This window comes from Panthera onca, chromosome A1 (assembly GCF_046562875.1).
Source record: "Panthera onca isolate mPanOnc1 chromosome A1, mPanOnc1 haplotype 2, whole genome shotgun sequence".
Classification (NCBI taxonomy): Eukaryota; Metazoa; Chordata; class Mammalia; order Carnivora; family Felidae; genus Panthera; species Panthera onca.
The window spans coordinates 152,385,375-152,410,668 of record NC_138339.1 but is presented as its reverse complement, the minus strand read 5'-3'; the positions used below and the strand labels follow the sequence as shown (position 1 = coordinate 152,410,668).

Genomic DNA, 25,294 nt, shown 5'->3' with positions numbered 1-25,294 from the left:
TAGTTCTTTCCTGAAAACACTGCTGTGAGATTACACTGAAGATTCCTTAATTATGCCTTTATATCATTCTGGTACTTCCTCCATCATGACCATAAACATATTCTAATGACCTGTTTCACAATTTTTCATTCAATTACTATTGATTAAGGGATTTTCATAAGCCACACACTGAGCTAGGCACGGGGGACCCAGAAGCAAAATAAACAGAGTCATGAGTCCATGGAATTTATACGCTAGCTGAGTTAGGTACAAACATAATAAATTAGAATAACATATTTGTTCTATGGTGATAAGTAATACAAATAAAAATAAAGCAATAAAGGAATAGAAGGGAGCTGGGAGGGTTTTCAGTATTAAATTACACCTTTGCTTCATTGTATGGAAGGGCTGAATCACTATCTTGTACACTTGAAACTAATATTACACTATAGGTTAACTGATTGGAATTTAAATAAAAACTTAAAAAAATATAAGACATTTACCTCAATGGAAGATGACTTTTGAAAAACAACCTGAAGAGGGTGATAAAGCAAGTCTGTGGATGGATGTCTTGGGAGAAAGACACTGCAAGCCTTACTCAAAGAAAATGAGGGTGTTAAGCAGTGGAGACATATGATCACATTGTATCTTAACATAATCTTCTGGCCTCTGTGTTCAGAATGCCCTGAAGGGAACTAATGAGAAAAGCAGGGAGGCAAGTTTAGATACTAGATCAATAATTCAGGTGATAAATGATGGCAGCATAGTCCAGGGGTGTAGCAGTAAGGCTACAAGAAATGATGAGAACCTGAATTTTATGATAAAGCAAAAATTTGTTAATTGTGGGATTTAGGAAAAAGAGAAATGTCACGATGGATTTTATTTGGCCATTAACTGAGAGAGGGAATGGCAAGGGAACAATTTTAATGCCTCTGCGGTGTTTCATCACATGAAATACCATCTGGTACTCAAGAAAAACCTGATCACTAAACACAGGTTGACTCCAGATGTTGTTACTGTAAGCAATATTTCAATAAAATAACCAGGGTAAAGATTTTTGTATCAATGTCCATTTTCCCCTAGGTTATGCATATTTTCATGTCTTTCCAAACTAGCCTTCAGGAAGATGATGTAACATCATCCACAGAGCAGTTGAGTAGATGGTTTCAAGAACAATGGATATAAAATTATGCCTAAAGTTTGCTAGCTGACAGAATCATTTTATACCTCATATCCTGTGCCCCCCACTCACTGCAGGTGGTCTTTTAGTCTTACTTCTGGTTGCATGTGATGATGGGAATAGCCAATGCAAGTTCTCCAGAAGTCTTTGTACTCCTGGGCTTCTCTGCACGACCCTCACTGGAACCTATCCTCTTCATCATTGCCTTAGGGTTTTATGTGGTGTCTATCTTGGACAATGGCATCATCATTCTGGTTTCCTGCATAGATGTGCACCTCCACACTCCTATGTATTTCTTCCTTGCCAATCTCTCCTTCCTGGACATTAGCTTTACCACAAGCATTGTCCCACAACTCCTGGTCAACCTCTGGGGACCACAGAAAACCATAAGCTCTGTAGGGTGTATGGTCCAGTTCTACATCTCTCACTGGCTGGGGGCCACTGAATGTGTCCTCCTGGCAGTCATGTCCTATGATCGCTATGTCGCCATTTGTAGGCCACTACATTATACTGTCATCATGCATCCACAGCTTTGTCTCAGCTTGGCCTTTGCTTCCTGGCTTGGGGGTCTGACTACAAGCATAGTGGGCTCCACACTCACTATGCTTCTGCCACTGTGTGGAAACAATCGCATTGACCACTTCTTCTGTGAGATGCCCCTCATTATGCAACTGGCTTGTGTGGATACCAGCCTCAATGAGGTGGAGATGTATGTGGCCAGCTTTATCTTTGTTGTCTTGCCTCTGGGTCTCATCCTGGTTTCATATGGCCACATTGCCTGGGCTGTAATGAAGATCAGGTCAGCAGAAGGACGGAGAAAGGCCTTCAACACCTGCTCTTCCCATGTGGCAGTTGTGATTCTATTTTATGGGAGCATCATCTTTATGTATCTCCAGCCAGCCAAGAGTAACTCTCATGAACAGGGTAAGTTCATAGCCCTCTTCTATACTGTTGTCACCCCGATGCTGAACCCCCTGATTTACACACTCAGAAACAAAGATGTGAAGAAGGCTCTCAGGCACATTGCATCAGAGAATTGCTGTGGCTTTGCAGGATCATTGGGGCATATTAGAGATGTGAGTAACTTGTGAGAAGTAAGAAAAAAATTAAAGATAACAAAATTGATTGGGGACACAGGATATTTGGGATGTAGCTTCTATTCCAATATTTCTTGAGTTCAAGGTAGGTGACAATCTGATATGAATGTGTTCATACATCATTTTCAGGCTAAGAGAAAGTATTTTCTGTTTTAATTTTTTGTTAATAATCCTATTGTTTTGTTAGTTGTTTATGTTGTTATATATATGTAATATATATGCTAATTGTCATATTGTTAATTGCTTGTATAGTTATATATATTCATTGTTATTTTTTTTGATTGCTTTTAGTAATTGCCTTTGGAGATGACTAATCTGTGTGAACTGTTTTACATTTTTTCCTAATATTTGTAACAAATCCACAAGTTAAATATTATGAATTTCATAAAGGTTAGGCAATTACAACACTACTAAGATTTTATGCTGAGATTTAACTCTAGATCTATCTATCCATAGACATGCTTACCATTTTGTCTATAACCCCTAACCACACAATAAGAAATATATAGGAATTTGGTCTTTGTGCCTGGTGGTACAAAGCTTCTGGGACCATTGGAATTTCTTGAGTGATTTGGATGAGAGGTACGTCTTTTGTTATTCATAATGAGTCCATTTCACACATTTTCTCTATCCATTTAGTCGAACTACCTTTAGTCTGACCATTGGGAAAACTTCCTTTTACTATCATATTTTAGGACATTCACAGGGACTGTCTTTTTCACTCTGCTGCTGGTATAAGATGTTGTTACAGCTGTAAAAATGGTACATGCTTTTTCTTTCTTTGTGAATGGCTAAATATTGTACAACTTTTATGGGCTTTTAGGTAGGGGAAGAGAAGCAAGAAAGGGCAGAGACACATGATAATGTTAGTCCATGAGTCGCGAAGGGAGCAATGGAGTGCATTAACATTTTTAAATTTTATTTAGTACCAAAAAATGAAAAAGAAAAAATGAAGGAAAATAATTTTTAAAGTATTATATAAAAATTTTCAATATCTGAAGAAAAAAACTTTAATCTGAATATTAACTTTCCCTGACTACACGGAAAGATGAATGAAAATCCTCCAAAGTTTAAAGGCAGTTATTTTCCTTTGCCTGCTTGTGGTTGTGATCAAGCTCAGTAGATAACGTTTTACAGATTCATAATATAACAGCAAGGAAGGGGCAGGAGGACTCTCTGGTCTCCCCATTTCCCCAAACATGCAGTATCTTCCTGACCTCAAGTCTAGGTCTAACTTAGGACAGCAGTGCATATTCTCATCAATTTATTCAGAGAAAGCCGAGCACAGAGGTCTTCCCAAAACCATGAAGCACAGCACTGGGCTCTGTTCTGCTCTTCTCTCAAGCCCTGTCTTGTACAGAGGATAATAATAAACATTACTCATATTTTCCTCTACTTTCCTTAAGTGCCATGGCTGATGGGTCATTTACTATCCCAAATGTTACCTAAATGCTTAACATGAAATTAAGACATCCTGTCTGGAATTCAAGAAGATATACTCAAAGTGTGATTGCGCCTCAGATTGATGTCCAAAATAACTGAAATTAGCACCAAATATTTCACACACTTTCTGGCCCCATGTCCGTAGAACTTGGGGAAGCCTCCATCAGAGCTATTCTGAGGCAGTGCAGCCTGCCTGAGGAGAAGTGAGGAAAGGTCTCCCTATTTAGGAAGAGTGAATGCCTATCCTATTTGAGTATATGTCCTATAGTCACAGTAACAGTAGAAAAGATGTTTACATGCTATGTTGGAAAGCCAACCACCTACTTTTGCGTATTGAACCCCTTTTCTGCCCAATACATCAGACCTTCTAGATTCCATCGTAACTCTTGTCGCTCCTGCCGCTCTTGCTGCAACCATTTGCACAATCTTTGATAGCTTCTCAAAGAAGCCGAGAGGTCCAGGATCACCCCACTTCCTGTCTGGGTCTCCTTCCATACTGTTTGCTGTGAAGATCATGCTGAAGTTAAGCTTGCACAGCCTTGAAATGAAGACACACTGACCACAAGAACAAGAGGTGATTGAGATGTGATTCCCCTTCATCCCTCAGGGAATTGATCGGAGATGTATTTTGTGTGGGTGTTTTTCTCACACCAGCCAATTCTCTAACACCAGCTGGGTGTTACAATTTAATTCAATTTGTATAATATCTACCTAGAGATAGCATCAGACCCCCAGGTGAAGGACTCAGTCCCACAAGACTACCCTCACTTTAGAGGCCAAATGCAAATTCAATTGGTCACCTGTGCTTCTGAGCAACCGGCTATAAATCAGAGGCTCCCACATCTCCCTTCTAAGGTTTGATTACTTTACTAGAGTGGCTGAGAGAACTCAGAACAGTTTCTTAATAGATTACTGATATATTTCAAAGGATATTAAGGGATACAAATAAAGAGCCAGATTAAGTGATACATGGGGGGAGGTCTGGAAGGGTCCCAAGCACAGTTTTTGTACACATGGAAGTTGGAGTGCATCACCCTAACAGCACACGGATGGTTCTTGTTCACCAACCCAAAAGCTCCCCAAGCCCCTTACTTTTGAGTGCTTATGGAGTCTTCTTTACCTAGGCTTTACTGATGAAACTATTGGCCATTAGTGATTGATTCAACTTCTACCCACTCTCTCCACCCCAGATGTTGGGGAAGTTGTGAGGGCTGAAAGTTCCAATTTTCTAATCACATGAGTGAATCCCCTGGAAACAACCTTGATCTGGTGTTTATCAAGAGATTTTCCAAAAGTCACTTCATTATCATGAGCTCAAGTGTGGTTGAAAGGATTTTTTTTTTAATAAATAACAAATGACAGCCATTTAACCTTTATTTCTGTAAAGCTACTTCAGGAATCGAGGGGGAAAAAAAACAATATTATAATGAAAGATTATTGCTCTAATCACTGAGGAAATTACAGGGGTTTGGGGAATTACATGCCAGGAAACGTGGACCATAGACCAAGACTAATGTATATATTTCAACATCACAATACCACAATTTCATACAGCTCTCTGGCCCCCACAGGACTGAGCACCAGTCACGCTTGGTCATGGCCAAATCCATCTTTGCCCTTGCCCTGCATCTCTGTTCTTAGAGATCATAGCCCAATTGCACTGGGCATGGCCTCTGCCTTGGGGGCATCCAGACTAAGGTTATTTCCTAAATTTCAGTACACACCAATTTTTCTTCCAGCTTGGGACAGAGCAATGGATGAAGTGTCAGAAGCCATATGGTATCAAAAATTTGAAGGTTAAAAACTATGAGAACACTCAATATGGCAAGCTCCTCGTTCCAAGAAGAAACCAAAAGTTGAGAAACCTAACCAGAGAAGAGCAGGCTCAGGGCTTCCTGGCAATTTTGGTCACTAACAATATCACAGATATATTTTCATATCAATATATGTTGTGCACGTGCATACTGAAAACATCATTACCAAGGGCATTTCCCATCTCCACCATTACAAATGAGACTACATTCAATCCATATGTATCAAAATCCCTGAAAATTTGACTACTAGTTCTAGATGATGGATCTTAGAATACTGAAGCAAATGATGTTCATATGTTTATATTTTATGGACATCTTTAAATTATCCTTCAGAAACGATAAATTTATACTTTTACCAATTTAAGAAAGGCATGTAATCTCACAATTTTACTAATACTGGATTCTGTAGACCATTTCAGTCTTTGCTTGTCAGTCTCACTATTATCATTTGATAAAGAGTGAGGTTTTTAATGTCTATTTATTTTTGATAGAGAGGAAGAGAGACAGGGTGGGGGGAGAGGTAAAGAGAGACAGAAAGAGAGACAGAAAATCGGAAGCAGGCTCTGCACTACCACCACAGAACCCAATGCAGGGCTCAAACCACAAACCATGAAATCATGACCTGAGCTGAAGTTGGACGCCTATGCGGCTGAGCCACCCAGGCACCCTAATCAAGAGTGAGTTTTAACACCTTCTAAAATGTTTTAGGACTATTTGTATTTCTTCATTAACTTCTTTTCTCTTCTGTTCTCTCCTTTCTTTCTTTCTTTCTTCTTCCTTTCCTTTCTTTCTTTTTCTTTCTTTCTTTCTCTCTCTCTTTCTTTCTTTCTTTCTTTCTTTCTTTCTCTTCTTCTTCTTCTTCTTCTTCTTCTTCTTCTTCTTCTTCTTTTTACTTTTGTTGTATGAATTTATTCCCCTATGTCACCACATAAGCAGTGAATATTTTTTCCCAGTGAAGTATTTATCCTTTTGCTATTTTTGTTTTGTTTTGTAGTACAAAACTTTTAATTTTTATGTATTAAACTCTGTCAATTATGCATGGGTGCCATCTTGTGTTCATTATTTCATTAAATTAAATGAATTATTATTACTTGAACATATTTTATGTATGTGGCCTGTCTGGAGCTGCAAGACCAAAGAAATGATGTCACTGCTTATAAGAGATCTACGCAGTCACCAAATAAGAAAGCCAATAGCAAATGTAGGTGAAGAAAAGGACCAATGATCCAGTGGGATGAACTCAGAGGAGGTAACAGGAGATCTGGGAGCTGCCATATGAGCTCTCCCTGATGAAATAAGGGAGTGAGACACACAACATGGGTGTAGAATAAATCACAAGAGGAAGGAGAGCAAAGGGTTTAGCAGAGGAAGAGCTTTATGTGGAAAGGTCTGGTGTGGAAAGAGTGGTGGGAAGGTATTTCTGACACATCCTAGAGTTCCAGGTAACTAAGGGCCCTAGAGACTCAAAATGAATGTCGTCTTGTGTTTTCAGACTTTGGGAAAGGACATGATTTTATAGCTTGGTTCTTGAAATTATACTTAGAGATTTTGCTTACCTTGTTGTTTTATGATTTTCTATTCTATGTTTAGCTTTTAAATCCATTCCATCTGCAATGACTGGGTATGTGAGACAGAAAGAAAGAAAGGATGAAATTTAATATTTCCAAATGTTTAGTCAATAGTCCCCAAACAATTCATTTCATTAGTTACATTTTAACCATTGTCCTGAAATTATACCTTTTCCATATACTAAATGTCCTATGTATATACATTTATTTGGAGAATAAAAATTCTGTGCATGTAATATTTAATAATTTCTGTATGAGTAACCCACTTTTAGTAACTGCGGCTTTATAGGACATTTTATCATCTAGTTGATAAAGGCATGGATAATATTTGTTTCTTCCAGTTTAGAATTTTCACGGCTGTTATAATGTTTGCTTTAGCAGATTAAATGCCACAAGTTCCCTTCCTACTGATCCCAAGAATATCTTATTGCCACTTTGATTGGTATTGTGGTACATTATAAATTAATTTCAGGAGAATTCACTTTTTTTTGAGAACTAAGACCACTGTGTGCATAATGAAAATAGTCATGGAGTACAGAATTTGGGAAAATGGCATGAGGTCAGGTCATACTTGCTGTGGAACCTAGCTTTTTAGTGACTGTGTGTTCTCAGTTAAAAACCCACATTTTGAGCACTGTTCTCTTCACCATATACATACATACCACATCTTCTTTACCCATTCATCAGTCAAGGGACATTTCGGCTCTCTCCGTACTTTGAATATTGTTCATAATGCTGCTATAAACATTGGTGTGCATGAACCCCATTGAATCTGTATTTTGTATCATTTGGGTAAATACCTTATGGTGCAATTGCTGGATTGTAGGGTATTTCTATATTTAGTTTCTTGAGGAACCTCTATACTATTCTCCAGATTGACTGCACCAGTTTGCATTTCCACCAATAGTGCAAAGTGTCCCTGTTTCTCCATATCCTTCTCAACATCTGTTGTTTCTGGTGTTGTTTATTTTAGCAATTCCAAAATGTGTTAGGTGGTATCTCATCGTGGTTTTTATTTGTATTAACTTGGTGATGAGTAATGTTGAGCAAATTTTTCATGTGTCTGTTTGCCATCTGGGTGTCTTCTTTGGAAAAGTGTTTGTTCATGTCTTCTGCCCATTTCTTAACTGAATTATTTGGATTTGGGGTTTGAGTTTGATAAGTTCTTTATAGATTTTTGATATGATCCCTTTATCTGATGTGTCATTTGCAAATGTCTTCTCCCATTCTGTAGGCTGATTTTTAATTTAGTAGATGGTTTCCTTCAATATGTATATGCTTTTTATTTTGATGAAGTCCAAATAGTTCATGTTTGCTTTTGTTTCCCTTGCTTTCAGCAACATGTCTAGGAAGAACTTAAACCAACTGACATTAATTAGGTTGCTGCCTTTGTTCTCCTCTAGGATTTTGATAGCTTCCTGTCTTACACTTAGATCTTCCATTATTTTTTTAATTTATTTTTATATATGGTGTAAGAAACCGGTCCAGTTTCATTCTTCAGCATAATGCCATCCAGTTTTCCCAACACTATTTGTTGAAGAGACTGTCTTGTCTCATTGAATATTCTTGCCTGTTTTGTCAAAGCTGAGTTTATCATATAGTTGTGGGTCAAGTTTTGGGTTTTCAATTCTGTTTCATTGATCTATGTATCTGTTTTGTGCCAGTACCACACTATCTTGATGACTACAGTTTTGTAATATAGCTTGAAATCCGGAATCATGATGCCTCTAGTTTTTTGTTTTTGTTTTTGTTTTTCAGGACTGCTTTGGTTATTCAGGGACTTTTGTAGTTTTATACAAATTTTAGGATTGTTTGTTCTAGCTCTGTGAGAAATGCTGGTGTTATTTTGATAGGGATTACATTAAATGTGTGTATTATTTGGGTAGTATAGATATTTTAGCAACATTCAATCTTCCAATCCAAGACCATGTAATGCTTTTCTATTTCTTTGTGTTCTCTTCAATTTCTTTCATAAGTGTTCTACAGTTTTCAGAGTACAGATCTTTTACCTCTTAATTAGATTTATTCCTAGTTATCTTACTGTTTCTGGTGCAATTACAAAAAAGATTGAGTCCTTGAATTCTTTTTTTTTTTCAATATATGAAATTTATTGTCAGATTGGTTTCCATACAACACCCAGTGCTCATCCCAAAAGGTGCCCTCCTCAATACCCATCACCCACCCTCCCCACCCTCCCACCCCCCCTCAACCCTCAGTTTGTTCTCAGTTTTTAAGAGTCTCTTAGGCTTTGGCTCTCTCCCACTCTAACCTCTTTTTTTTTCCTTCCCCTCCCCCATGGGTTTCTCTTAAGTTTCTCAGAATCCACATAAGAGTGAAAACATATGGTATCTGTCTTTCTCTGTATGGCTTATTTCACTTAGCATCACACTCTCCAGTTCCATCCACGTTGCTACAAAGGGCCATATTTCGTTCTTTCTCATTGCCATGTAATACTCCATTGTGTATATAAACCACAATTTTTTTACCCATTCATCAGTTGATGGACATGAAGACTCTCCATAATTGGCTATTGTCGAGAGTGCTGCTATAAACATTGGGGTACAAGTGCCCCTATGCATCAGTACTCCTGTAATCCTTGGGTAAATTCCTAGCAGTGCTAATGCTGGGTCATAGGGTAGATATATTTTTAATTTTCTGAGGAACCTCCACACTGTTTTCCAGAGTGGCTGCACTAATTTGCATTCCCACCAACAGTGCAAGAGGGTTCCCGTTTCTCCACATCCTCTTCAGCATCTACAGTCTCCTGATTTGTTCATTTGGGGACTCTGACTGGCGTGAGGTGATATCTGAGTGTGGTTTTGATTTGTATTTCCCTGATGAGGAGCGACTTTGAACATCTTTTCATGTGCCTGTTGGCCATCCGGATGTCTTCTTTAGAGAAGTGTCTATTCATGTTTTCTGCCCATTTCTTCACTGGATTGTTTGTTTTTCGGGTGTGGAGTTTGGTGAGCTCTTTATAGATTTTGGATACTAGCCCTTTGTCCGATATGTCATTTGCAAATATCTTTTCCCATTCCGTTGGTTGCCTTTTAGTTTTGCTGGTTGTTTCCTTTGCTGTGCATAAGCTTTTTATCTTCATAAGGTCCCAGTAGTTCATTTTTGCTTTTAATTCCCTTGCCTTTGGGGATGTGTCAAGTAAGAAATTGCTATGGCTGAGGTCAGAGAGGTCTTTTCCTGCTTTCTCCTCTAGGGTTTTGATGGTTTCCTGTCTCCCATTCAGGCCCTTTATCTATTTTGAGTTTATTTTTGTGAATGGTGTAAGAAAGTGGTCTAGTTTCAACCTTCTGCATGTTGCTGTCCAGTTCTCCCAGCACCATTTGTTAAAGAGACTGTCTTTTTTCCATTGGATGTTCTTTCCTGCTTTGTCAAAATTACTTGGCCATACATTTGTGTGTCTAGTACTGGGGTTTCTATTCTATTCCATTGGTCTATGTGTCTGTTTTGTCCCAATACCATGCTTTCTTGATGATGACAGCTTTGTACTAGAGGCTGAAGTCTGGGATTGTGATGCCTCCCGCTTTGGTCTTCTTCTTCAAATTACTTTGGCTATTCGGGGCCTTTTGTGGTTCCATATGAATTTTAGGATTTCTTGTTCTAGTTTCAAGAAGAATGCTGGTGCAATTTTCATTGGGATTGCATTGAATGTGTAGATATTTGGGTACTATTGACATTTTGACAACATTTATTCTTCCAATCCATGAACATGGAATATTTTTCCATTTCTTTAATATGTTCTTCAATTTCTTTCATAAGCTTTCTATAGTTTTCAGCATACAAATCTTTTACATCTTTGGTTAGATTTATTCCTAGGTATTTTATGCTTCTTGGTGCAATTGTGAATGGGATCAGTTTCTTTATTTGTCTTTCTGTTGCTTCATTATTAGTGTCTATGAATGCAACTGATTTCTGGACATTGATTTTGTATCCTGCAACTTTGCTATATTCATATATTACTTCTAGCAGACTTTTGGTGGAGTCTGTCGGGTTTTCCGTGTATAATATCATGTCATCTGCAAAAAGTGAAAGCTTGACTTCATCTTTGCCAATTTTGATGCCTTTTATTTCCTCTTGTTGTCTGATTGCTGATGCTAGAACTTCCAACACTATGTTAAACAACAGCGGTGAGAGTGGACATCCCTGTCGTGTTCCTGATCTCAGGGAAAAAGCTCTCAGTTTTACCCCATTGAGGATGATGTTAGCTGTGGGCTTTTCATAAATGGCTTTTATGATGTTTAAGTATGTTCCTTCTATCCCGACTTTCTTGAGGGTTTTTATTAGGAAAGGGTGCTGAAATTTGTCAAATGCCTTTTCTGCATCGATTGACAAGATCATATGGTTCTTATCTTTTCCTTTATTAATGTGATGTATCACATTGATTGATTTGCGAATGTTGAACCAGTCCTGCATCTCAGGAATGAATCCCACTTGATCATGGTGAATCATTTTTTTATATACTGTTGAATTCGATTTGCTAGTATCTTATTGAGAACTTCTGCATCCATATTCATCAGGGATATTGGCCTGTAGTTCTCTTTTGTTACTGGGTCTCTGTCTGGTTTAGGAATCCAAGTAATACTGGCTTCACAGAATGAATCTTGAAGTTTTCCTTCCCTTTCTATTTTTTGGAATAGCTTGAGAAGGATAGGTATTATCTCTGCTTTAGACGTCTAGTGGAACTCCCCTGGGAAGACATCTGGTCCTGGACCCTTATTTGTTGGGAGATTTTTGATAACTGATTCAATTTCTTCGATGGTTATGGGTCTGTTCAAGCTTTCTATTTCCTCCTGATTGAGTTTTGGAAGGGTGTGGGTGTTTAGGAATTTGTCCATTTCTTCCAGGTTGTCCAGTTTGTTGGCATATAATTTTTCATAGTATTCGCTGATAATTGCTTGTATCTCTGAGGGATTGGTTGTAATAATTCCATTTTCATTCATGATTTTATCTATTTGGGTCATCTCCCTTTTCTTTTTGAGAAGCCTGGCTAGAGGGTTATCCATTTTGTTTATTTTTTCAAAAAACCAACTCTTGGTTTCGTTGATCTGCTCTAAAGTTTTTTTTTTATATTCTATATTGTTTATTTCTGCTCTGATCTTTATTATTTCTCCTCTTCTGCTGGGTTTAGGCTGTCTTTGCCGTTCTGCTTCTATTTCCTTTAGATGTGCTGTTAGATTTTGTATTTGGGATTTTTCTTGTTTGTGGAGATAGGCCTGGATTGCAATGTATTTCCTCTCAGGACTGCCTTCGTTGCATCCCAAAGCGTTTGGATTGTTGTAGTTTCATTTTCGTTTGTTTCCATATATTTTTTAATTTCTTCTCTAATTGCCTGGTTGACCCACTCATTCTTTAGTAGGGTGTTCTTTAACCTCCATGCTTTTGGAGGTTTTCCAGACTTTTTCCTGTGGTTGATTTCAAGTTTCATAGCATTGTGGTCTGAAAGTATGCATGGTATGATTTCAATTCTTGCATATTTATGAAGGGCTGTTTTGTGACCCAGTATGTGATCTATCTTGGAGAATGTTCCATGTGCACTCGAGAAGAAAGTATATTCTGTTGCTTTGGGATGCAGAGTTCTAAATATATCTGTCAAGTCCATCTGATCCAATGTATCATTCAGGACCCTTGTTTCTTTATTGACCGTGTGTCTAGATGATCTATCCATTTCTGTAAGTGGAGTGTTAAAGTCCCCTGCAATTACCACATTCTTATCAATAAGGTTGCTTATGTTTGTGAGTATTGTTTTATATATTTGGAGGCTTCTGTATTCGGTGCATAGACATTTATAATTGTTCGCTTTTCCTGATGGACAGACCTGTAATTATTCTATAACGCCCTTCTTCATCTCTTGTTACAGCTTTTAATTTAAAGTCTAGTTTGATATAAGTATGGCTACTCCAGCTTTCTTTTGACTTCCAGTGACATAATAAATAGTTCTCCATCTCCTCACTCTCAATCTGAAGGTGTCCTCAGGTCTAAAATGAGTCTCATGTAGACAGCAAATAGATGGGTCTTGTTTTTTAATCCATTATGATACCCTATGTCTCTTGGTTGGTGCATTGAGTCCATTTACATTCAGTGTTATCATAGAAAGATAAGGGTTTAGAGTCATTGTGATGTCCGTAGGTTTCATGCTTGTAGCGAGGTCTCTGGTACTTTGTCTCACAGGATCCCCCTTAGGATCTCTTGTAGGGCTGGTTTAGTGGTGACGAATTCCTTCAGTTTTTGTTTGTGTAGGAAGACCTTTATCTCTCCTTCTATTCTAAATGACAGACTTGCTGGATAAAGGATTCTCGGCTGCATATTTTTTTCTGTTCATCACATTGAAGATCTCATGCCATTCCTTTCTGGCCTGCCAAGTTTCAGTAGAGAGAGCCGTCACGAGTCTTATCGGTCTCCCTTTATATGTTAAGGCACGTTTATCTCTAGCTGCTTTCAGAATTTTCTCTTTATCCTTGTATTTTGCCAGTGTCACTATGATATGTCATGCAGAAGATCGATTCAAGTTACGTCTGAAGGGAGTCCTCTGTGCCTCTTGGATTTCAATGCCTTTTTCCGTCCCCAGATCAGGGAAGTTCTCAGCTATTATTTCTTCACCTTCAGCACCTTTTCCTCTCTCTTTCTGCTCTGGAATACCAATTATGCATGGATTATTTCTCTTTAGTGCATCACTTAGTTCTCTGATTTTCCCCTCATACTCCTGGATTTTTTTATCTCTTTCTCAGCTTCCTCTTTTTCCATAATTTTATCTTCTAGTTCACCTATTCTCTCCTCTGCGTCTTCAATCTGAGCCATGGTCGTTTCCATGTTATTTTGCAGCTCATTGATAGCATTTTTTAGCTCCTCCTGACTGTTCCTTAGTCCCTCGATCTCTGTAGCAATAGATTCTCTGCTGTCCTCTATACTGTTTTCAAGCCCAGTGATTAATTTTATGACTATTATTCTAAATTCACTTTCTGTTATATTGTTTAAATCATTTTTGATCAGTTCATTCGCTGTTGTTATTTCCTGGACATTCTTTTGAGGGGATTTCTTCCATTTGGTTATTTTGAATAGTCCCTGGAGTGGTGAGGACTTGCACAGCACTTTCCCTGTGCTGTCTTGAATAAATTGCGTTGGTGGGTGGGACTGCAGTCATACCTGATGTTTGCCCCCAACCCACCGCTGGGGCCACAGTCAGACTGGTGTGTACTTTCTCTTCCCCTCTCCTAGGGGCAGGATTCACTGTGGGGTGGTGTGGCCCATCTGGGCTACTTGCACACTGCCAGGCTTGTGGTGCTGGGGATCTGGTGTATTAGCTGGGGTGGATAGGCAAGGTGCAAGGGGGCGGGAGGAGCAGGCTTAAATCGCTTCTCCTTCGGTGATCCGCTTCAGGAGGGGCCTTGTGGCAGCTGGAGGTAGTCAGACCCGCCGGAGGGATGGATCCACAGAAGCACACTGTTGAGTGTTTGTGTGGTGCAAGCAAGTTCCCTGGCAGGAACTGGTTCTCTTTGGGATTTTGGCTGGGGGATAGGCGAGGGAGATGGCGCTGGTGAGTGCCTTTGTTCCCCACCAAACTGAGCTCTGTCATCCCAGGGCTCAGCAACTCTCCCTCCCGTTGTCCTCCAGCCTTCCCGCTCTCCCAGCAGAGCTGTTAACTTATAACCTTCCAGATGTTAAGTCCCGCTCGCTGTCTGAACATACTCCGCCCAGCCCCTCTGCTTTTGCCAGCCAGACTCGGGGTCTCTGCTTGGCCGGCGGGCCGCCCCTCCACCCCGGCTCCCTCGCGCCAGTCCCTGTAGCGCACACAGCCTCGCCGCCCTTCCTACCCTCTTCCGTGTGCCTCTCATCTGTGCTTGGCTCTGGAGACTCCGTTCTGCTAGTCTTCTGGCCGTTTTTGGGTTATTTAGGAAGGTGTAGGTGGAATGTAAGTGACCAGCAGGACGCGGTGAGCCCAGCATGCTCCTACAATGCCATATTTTCTCCCTTGCTTTCTTTTATTGCTGCTTTTTTATTGGTGTATGGAAATGCAACAGATTTCAGCACGTTGATTTTATATCCTGCAACTTTGTTGAATACGTGTATTGGTTCTAGCTATTTTTGGTGTAGTATTTAAGGTTTTCTACATAGATTATCATGTCATTTGCAAATAGTAAAAGTCTGAATTCTTTCTTGCAGATTTGTATGCCCTTTATTTCTTTTGGTTCTCTGATTACTGAGACTAGGAGTTCTAGTACTATGTTAAATAGTAATGATAAAAGTGGACATCCTTGTCTTTCTCCTTACTATAGGGAATGATCTCTCAGTTTCTCCCCACTGAAGATGATATTATCTGTGGGTCTATCATATATGGTCTTTATGATATTGACATGCATTCCTTACACCACTACTTTGAGGGTTTTATCAAGAATGGATGCTGTATTTTGTCAAATGCTTTCTGCATCTATTCACAGAATCATACAGTTTTTATCCTTTCTTTTATTAACGTGGTGTCTCATGTTGACTGATTTGTGAATATTGAACCAACCCTACAGCCCAGGAGTAAATCTCACTTACTCATGGTGAATAATTTTTTGATGTATTGCTGAATTCGCTCTGCTAGTATCTTGCTGAGAATTTTGCATCCATGTTCATTAGGATTATTGGCCTGTAATTCTCTTTTTTAGTGAGGTCTCTGGTTTTGAAATCAAGGTAATGATGGCTTCATAGAAGGGCTTTGAATCTTTTTCTTCTATTCCTATTTTTTGGAAGAGTTTGAGAAGAACAGGTATTAACTCTTCTTTAAATGTCTGGTAGAATTCCCCTGGGAAGCCATCTGACAACTCTTGTTTGTTGGGAGATTTTTGATGACTGATTCAATGTCCTTGCTGGTTATGAGTCTGTGCAAATTTTCTACTTCTTCCTGTTTCAGTTTTGGTAGTTTGTGAGTTTCTCAAAATTTGTCCATTTCTCTCAGATTGCCCAGTTTTTTTCCAGAATGTATAATTTTTTTTTATAGTATTCTCTTACACTTCTTTGCTTTTCTACTTTTGGCTGTGATCTCTCCTCTTTCATTCATGATTTTATCTATCATGGTCCTTTCCCTTTTCTTTTTGATAATACTAGGACTTTATCAATTTTGTTTATTCTTTCAAAGAAGCAACGCCTAGTTTTGTTGGTCTGTTCTACCAGAATTTTTGTTTGCTGGTTTATTTATCATTTATTTCTATTCTAATCTTTATTATTTCCCTTCTTCAGCTGGGTTGTGGTTTTATTTGCTGCTACTTTTCTAGCTCCTTTTGATGTAAGGTTGGGTTGTGTATTTGTGAATTTTCTTGCTTCTCTAGATAGGCCTAAATTGCAATATAATTTCCTCATAGGACTGCCTTTGTTGCCTCCCAAATGTTCTGGACTGTGGTGATTTCAGTTTTCATTTGCTTCCATGCTGGTAGCCCCTCATTATTTAGTAGGATGCTCTTTAACCTCCATGTATGTTATTGAGGGCTTTGCAGATTTTTTTCTTGGGGTTAACTTCAAGTTTCATAGTGTTGTGATCCAACAACATGCATGGTATGATTTTTATCTTTTTGTAATTGTTGAGGGCTGATTTGTGACCCACTATTTGATCTATTCTGGAGAACGTTCCATGTGCATTTGAGAAGAATGTGTATTCTGATGCTTTAGGCATAAATGTTCTGAATATATCTGTTAAGTCCATGTGTCTGATGTGTCATTCAAAATTATTGTTTCCTTGTTGATTTTCTGTTTAGGTAATCTGTCTATTGCTATAAGTGGGGTGTTACAGTGGTGGTGTTACTATTATAAATGAGTTTATGTTTGTGATTAATTGATTTATATATTTGGGTTATTTCTAGTTGAGGGATATAAATATTTACAATTGTTAGATCTTCTTGATGGGTAGACCCCTTAATTGTGATATAATACATTTCTCCATCTCTTGTTATACTCTTTGTTTTAAAATCTAGTTTGTCTGGTATAAGCATGGATACCCCAGCTTTCTTTTGACGACAATTAGCAAGATAGATGATTAGCATCTGGAGATGTCTTTAGGTCTAAAATGAGTCTCTTGCAGGTATCATATGATGAGGTCTTTTTTCTTATCCATTCTGATACCCTTCATCTTTTGTTTGGAGCATTTAGTCCATTTACATTCACAGTGACTACTGAAAGATATGACTTTAGTGCCTAAATTTACCTGTAGAGTTGGTGTTTCTGGTGATGTTCTCTGCTCCTTTCTAGTCTTTGTTACTTTGGTCTTTTATTCCCCCTCCACTACAAGAGTAGTGGGGATGGTTTCTTGGTCACGACCTTAAAATTTCTTGTGGGGATGGTGTGTTGGTCACGAACTCCTTTATTTTTTATTTCTCTGGGAAACATTTTATCTGTCCTTCTATTATGAATGACATGGCTGCATATTTTTCACATCCAGTATGTTGAATATGTCCTGCCATTACCTTATGGTTTCCCAAGTTTCAGTGGACAGGTCTGCTGCTAACCTTATGTGTTAACCCTTGTAGGTTAAGGATCTTTTATTCCTAACAGATTTCAGAATTCTCTCTTTATCTTTGTATTTTGCAAGTTTCACTATAATATGTGTGATGTTGACATGATTTGATTGATTTTGTTGGGAGTTCTTTGTGCCTCTTGGACTTGAATGGTTGTTTCCTTCCCCAGATTAGGAAACTCTTGGCTGCAATTTGCTCAAATTGCCTACCTTCTTTTTCCACTTTTCTTCTGGAACTCTTAAGACATTTATATTATTTCACTTTATGAGTTGCTGAGTTCTATAAGTCTGCCTTTGTGATCTAAGTTTTCTTTCCCTCTTCTTTTCAGATTCATTGTTTCTATACTTTTATCTTCTATATCACCTATTTTCTCTTCTCCCTCAACCTATTATGACTAAATCCAGTCAGTTTTCCATCTCAATTATAGTCGTTTTTATTTCAACCTGAATAGCTTTTAGATCTTTGATCTCTGCAGCAATGGTTTCTCTGGTACCTTCTATGCTTTTATCTAACCTACTTAGTAGATTTATGACTACTGTTCAAAATGTCTGTTTAGAAATATTATTTTTGTCTTGAGCAAGTCCTTGGCTATGATTTCTTTTTGATATTTCTTTTGGGAAGAATTTTTCCATCTTGTCATTTTGGCCAAGTTTCTGTCTTTTGCATATTTGAAAGCTATTTCTGTATCCTGAACCTGAGGGCAATACTATCTTTAAAAAGGTCATTCCCTGTACAGGACCTGGCACTTCATGAAGTGCTTCTAGTGTATGCTGTGTGCACTGTGCTGTTGTTTTTTAGTTGCTCTTTCCCACTGCTCAGTCCTTGCTAAGCTCCTTCTGGCTTGCAGTGAGGAGAAATTGGACCTGGAAGTAGATATGCTTTTATTTCTTTGTTAAAATAAGCCTCAAAAAAAAAAAAAAAAGAAAAGAAGAAAAGGGGGGGTATACCTGCTTTAAAAAAGAGGAAAGGAAATGAATGAGAAAAAACAAACAGACAATCAAACACTAAAAGCTTTATTCCAAACAGAGAGAAAGAAAAAGAAGAGAAAAGAAAGGGAAAAAAAAGGAGAGAAAAAGAAGCCTGATTCAAAAACAAGAAGAGAGAAAAGAAAATGAAAAAAAAAATGAACAAACAAAAAACTATAAACCTGATAGCAAAGGAAAAAAAAAAGAAGATTAAAAAGGAAAAAAAAATTCTGGTCTTATTTCCACTAGATCTTCAAGTGAAGCTTTAAAGCAATCTATTTTCAGTACACTTGGTGCATGCAGGGTGCTGCCTGTTCTTGCCTTCTGGAATAAAGGCTCACTGCACTGGCTCAGAGTCAGTTTTGACCTGGTATATAAGCAATTGCCAGTCACTGGGGATGGGGTTTGATGTAAGGGGGTTCTGTCTCCCATGGGGCTCAAGGTGTTGCTCTCTGAAGTCCAACCCTATTGTTGTTGAGGGGAAAAATGGAGCCATCCCACACTCTGATCACAAGACAAGGGATCTCACATCCCTGTTTTTCAGGAAGCCCTCACAGAATAGTGAGAGGTGTCAATGTTCCCTGCACCACAGCTCTCCTGCCTTTTATCTTTAGGATGAATCTGGGATACAAAACACCAAACCTTAAAGGACTCAGCACTACACAGACTCTCCCCTTCCTCTGGATTAGAGCCTCTCCATGCTATCTCTGGGGACAAACAGTCCCAAGCCTATGCAGTGTGTGGAATCTATGGTGTAGCACCATGAAAATCAGCAACCAAGTTATCTGCCCTCTGTATATGCCTCTGTCCCTTGTTGATGAAAGGCCTATTGGTGGTGTCTGTAGGGATTTTTGTCCTTGGAGAGATAATATACCTTCTTCTAAATGTACTCCAAGAGGAAAGTTCTCTCTTAGTGCAACCCAGAAAAAGCCTACATCATCCTATGCACTCCAGGTCCAGTGTCCTCCTTCTTCCCAGGAGCGCCTGTCACAGCTCCACTCCAGAGAAAGTTGTACATTTCTAAAACCTTAGTTTGAGCTCCACATTCTGTTAGAAAAAAACCTTGATCTCAGTACCTCTAGCTCCCCAATCCATGCTCTGAACTTTTTTTTTTCTTTTCTTGTGCATGCCCAACACTGCATTCTCTCCTAAACAAAATAGACTTTAATAAAGGACTAAATATTCAGAGGGGAAGATGGCTGTGTACAAGGATGCTGGGCTCACCTCTTCCTGCTGATTGCTTAGATTCCACCCACATCTGACTAAATAACCCAGAAAAACACCCAGCGGAATGGACTCTCTGGAGCCAAGCATAGACAAGAGGACCACAGAAGAGGGTAGGAAGGGGTGAGAGGCAGTGCCTGCTACACGGACTGGTGGGAGGGAGCCAGAGGGGAGGAGGGGCAGTCCACGAAGTCTGGCTAACAAAGGCGGAAGGACCAGACTCCCTAAGTTCTTACAGCCAGGGGGACTTAACATCTGGAATGTTATAAGTCAACAGGTCTGCTCTTGGAGAGCAGGGAAGGTGAAAGGACACCAGGAAAGAGAGTTGTTGAGACCCAGAAGACAGAGCTCAGATCGGCGGGGGAACAAAGCAAGGACCATCTCCCTCTCTCATCCCACAGCCAAAATTCCAAAGGGAACAAGTTCCCATCAACGAACTTGCTTACACCTGTGGATCCATCCCTCGGATGGGTCTGCTTCCCTCCTGATAATGCAGGGGCCCTCCTGCAAGGGACCACCCACAGCAAAGCAAGCTGAGTTTGCCCCTCGTGCACCTGTGCACCTTGCAAATCCACCCCAGCTAAAATGCCACATCCCATCAAAGCAGCACCACAAGCCTGGCAGTGTGCAAGTAGCCTGGACAGGGGCCACACCACTCCACAGTGAATCCTGCCCCTGGGAGAGGGGACGATAAGGTAAACACCAGTCTGACTGTGGTCCCAGTGGTGGGCTGGGGACAGACATCAGATCTGACTATGGCCCAGCCCACCAAGACAAGTTACTCCAGAAAGTGGAGTAGTTTGCAGTTTGGCGCCACTGCAGTTTGGGAAAGTTCCCTGCAGTTTGGTGCCACTGCAGGCACTATGCAAAATGATGAAATGGAAGAATTATCTTCAAAAGAAACTCCAGGAAGTAGCGACAGCTAACGAATTTATCAAAAATGATTTAAGCAATATAATGTAACAAGAATTTAGAAAAATAGTCATAAAATTAATCGCTGGGCTTGAAAAAAGCATAGAGGACAGCAGAGAATCTAATGCTACAGAGATCAAGAGACAAAGAAATAGTCATGAGGAGTTAAAAATGCTATAAATGAGGTGTAAAATAAAATGGAGGCCATCACAGCTCGGATTGAAGAGGTAGAGGAGAGAATAGGTGAATTAGAAGGTAAAATTATGGAAAAGGAGGAAGCTGAGAAAAAGAGAGATAAAAAAAATCCAGTAGTATGAGGGAAGAATTAGAGAACTAAGTGACACAATCAAATGGAATGATATTCTTATCATAGTAATTCCAGAAGAAGAAGAAGAAGAGAGAGAAAGGGGCTGAAAGTGTACTTGAACAAATCATAGCTGAGAACTTCCCTGATCTGGGGAAGTAAAAAGGCAGTGAAATCCAAGAGGAACAGAGAACTCCCTTCAGACTTAACTTGAATTGATCTTCTGCATGACATATCATAATGAAACTGGCAAAATACAAGGATAAAGAGAAAATTCTGAAGCAGCTAGGGATAAACATGATCTAGGTTATAAAAGGAGACCCATAAGACTTGTGGCAGACCTATCTACTAAAACTTGGCAGGCCAGAAAGGAATGGCAGGAAATCTTCAATGTGATGAACAGAAAAAATATGCAGCCAAGAATCCTTCATCTACCAAGTCTGTCATCCAGAATAGAAGAGAAAAAAGGACTTCTCAAACAAACAAAAACTGAAGGAATTCATCACCACTAAACCGGCCCTACAAGAGATCCTAAGGGGATTCCGTGAGTGAAATGTTGCAAGGACCACAAAGTACCAGAGAAAACACTACAAGCATGAAACCTACAGAAATCGCAAGGACTCTAAACCCATATCTTTCTGTAATAACACCAAATATAAATGTACTAAATGCTCCAACCACAAGACATAGTTATCAGAATGGATAAAACAACAACAACAACAACAACAACAACAACAACAAGACCCATCTATTTGCTGTCTATAAGAGACTCATTTTAGACCTGAGGACACCTTCAGATTCAAAGTGAGGGGATAGAGAACTACCTATCATGCTACTGGAAGTCAAAAGAAAGCTGGAGTAGTAGACATACTTATATCAGAAAAACTAGACTTTAAATTAAAAGCTGTAACAAGAGGTGAAGAAGGGGATTATATAGTAATTACAGGCTCTATCCATCAGGAAGAGTGAACAATTATAAATGTCTATGCGCTGAATACAGGAGCCCCCAAATACATAAAACAATTAATCACAAACAAACCAACCTTATATATAAGAATGTGGTAATTGCAGGGGACTTTAATACTCCACTTACAACAATGGATAGATCATCTAGACACAGGATCAATAAAGAAACGAGGCCCATGAATGATAAATTGGATTAGATGGACTTGACAGATATATTTAGAACTCTGCATGCCAAAGCAACAGAATGCACTTTCTTCTCCAGTGCACATGAAAAATTCTGCAAGATAGATCACATACTGGGTCACAAAAAAAGCCCTTCATAAGTATACAAGAATTGAGATCATACCATGCACACTTTCAGAACACAATGCTATGAAGCTTGAAATCAACCACAGAAAAAAGTCTGGAAAACCTCCAAAAGCATGGGGGTTAAAGGACACCCTATGAAAGAATGAAAGGGACAACCAGACAATTAGAGAAGGAATTAAATATTTATGTAAACAAATGAAAATGAAAATACAACAATTTAAATGCTTTGGGATACAGCGAAGGCAGTCCTGAGAAGAAAATACATTGCAATCCAGGCCTATCTCCATAAACAAGAAAAATCCCAGATACAAAATCTAACAGCACACCTAAAGGAAATACAAGCAGAAAAGCAAAGATACCTCAAACCCAGCAGAAGAGAAATAATAAAGATCAGAGCAGAAATAAACAATATAGAATTTTTTAAAAAACTGTAAAGCAGATCAATGAAACCAAGAGTTGCCTTTTGAAAAAATAAACAAAATTGATAAACCTCTAGCCAGGCTTCTCAAAAAGAAAAGGGAGAGGACCCAAATAGATAAAAACATGAATGAAAATGGAATGATCACAACCAATCCCTCAGAAATACAAGCAATTATCATGGAATACTATGAAAAATTATATGCCAACAAACTGGACAACCTGGAAGAAATGGACCAATTCCTAAGCACGCACACATTTCCTAAAGTCAAACAGGAAGAAATAGAAAACATGAACAGACCCATAACCAGCGAAGAAATTGAATCAGTTATCAAGAATATCCCAATAAATAAGATTCCAGGACCAGATGGCTTCCCTGGGGAATTCTACCAAACATTTAAAGCAGAAATAATACCTATCCTTCTCAAGCTGTTCCAAAACATAGAAAGGGAAGGAAAACTTGCAGACTCATTCTATGAGGCCAGCATTACTTTGATTTCTAAACCAGATAGAAACCCAACAATAAAAGAGAACTACAGGCCAATATCCCTGATGAATATGGATGCAAAAAATTCTCCATAAGATACTAGCAAATTGAATTCAACAGCATATAAAAAGAATTATTCACCAAGATCAAGTGGGATTCATTCCTGGGACGCAGAGCTGGTTCAACATTCACAAATCAATCAATATGATATATCACATTAATAAAAGAAAAGATAAGAACCATATGATCCTGTCAATCGATGCAGAAAAGGCATTTGACAAAATTCAGCATCCTGTCTTAATAAAAACCCTCAAGCAAATGGAATGATTTTCCATTTTCCAATGGAATAGAAGTAACTTCCAATGGGATAGAAGTAACATACTTAAACATCATAAAGCCATTTATGAAAAGCCCACATCTAATATCATCCTCCATGGGGAAAAACTGAGACATTTCTCCCTGAGATCAGAAACATGACAGGTATGTCCACTCTCACCAGTGTTGTTTAACATAGTGTTGGAAGTTCTAGCATCAGCAATCAGGCACCAAAATTGACAAAGATGAAGTTAAGCTTTCACTTTTTGCAGATGACATGATATTATACATGGAAAATCCGATAGACTCCACCAAAAGTCTGCTAGAACTGATACATGAATTCAGCAAAGTTGCAGGATATGAAATCAATATACAGAAATCAGTTGCATTCTTATACTCTAATAATGAAGCAACAGAAAGACAAATGAAGAAACTGATCCCATTCACAATTGCACCAAGAAGCATAAAATACCTAGGAATAAACCTAACCAAAGATGTAAAAGATCTGTATGCTGAAAACTATACAAAGCTTATGAAGGAAATTGAAGAAGATATAAAGAAATGGAAAAACATTCCGTGCTCATGCATTGGAAGAATAAATATTGTGAAAATGTCAATACTACCCAAAGCTATCTACACATTCAATGCAATCCCAATGAAAATTGCACCAGCATTCTTCTCGAAACTAGAACAAGCAATCCTAAAATTCATATGGAACCACAAAAGGCCCCGAATAGCCAAAGTACTTTTGTTTTTTTTTTTTTTTGTTTTTGTTTTTAATTTTTTTTTTTTCAACATTTTTTATTTATTTTTGGGACAGAGAGAGACAGAGCATGAACGGGGGAGGGGCAGAGAGAGAGGGAGACACAGAATCAGAAACAGGCTCCAGGCTCCGAGCCATCAGCCCAGAGCCTGACGCGGGGCTCGAACTCACGGACCGCGAGATCGTGACCTGGCTGAAGTCGGACGCTTAACCGACTGCGCCACCCAGGCGCCCCGCCAAAGTACTTTTGAAGAAGAAGACCAAAGCAGGAGGCATCACAATCCCAGACTTTAGCTTCTACTACCAAGCTGTCATCATCAAGACAGCATGGTATTGGCACAAAAACAGACACATAGACCAATGGTATAGAATAGAAACCCCAGAACTAGACCCACACAAGTATGGCCAACTAATCTTTGACAAAGAAGGAAAAATATACAATGGAAAAAAGACAGTCTCTTTAACAAATGGTGCTGGGAGAACTGGACAGCAACATGCAGAAGAATGACACTAGACCACTTTCTTACATCATTCACAAAAACAAACTCAAAATGGATAAAGGACCTGAATGTGAGACAGAAAAGTATCAAAACCCTAGAGGAGAAAGCAGGAAAAAACCTCTCTGATCTCAGCCGCAGCAATTTCTTACTTGACCCATCCCCAAAGGGAATTAAAAGCAAAAAGGAACTATTGGGACCTCATGAAGACAAAAAGCTTCTTCATTGCAGAGGAAACAATCAACAAAACTAAAAGGCAACCAAAGGGATGGGAAGAGATATTTGCAAATGACATATCGGACAAAGGGCTAGTATCCAAAATCTATAAAGAGCTCACTAAACTCCACACCCCAAAACCAAATAATCCAGTGAAGAAATTGGCAGAAAACATGGATACTTCTCTAAAGAAGACATCCGGATGGCCAACAGGCACATGAAAAGATGCTCAACATCACTCCTCATCATGGAAATACAAATCAAAACCACACTGAGATACTACCTCAAGCCAGTCAGAGTGGCTAAAATGAACAAATCAGGAGACTATAGATGCTGGAG

At 38.9% G+C, this 25,294-nt stretch overlaps 1 protein-coding gene across 1 annotated transcript; it reads left to right on the top strand.

Annotated features, from left to right (window-relative positions):
- Positions 1-893: 893 nt before the first annotated feature.
- On the top strand, positions 894-2,250 carry LOC132680480 (olfactory receptor 2C3). The gene has a single exon (XM_060634162.3). It carries the CDS (start codon positions 1,270-1,272, stop codon positions 2,248-2,250), a length of 981 nt encoding a protein of 326 aa, XP_060490145.3. The 5' UTR covers positions 894-1,269.
- The last annotated feature ends 23,044 nt before the right edge of the window (positions 2,251-25,294 follow it).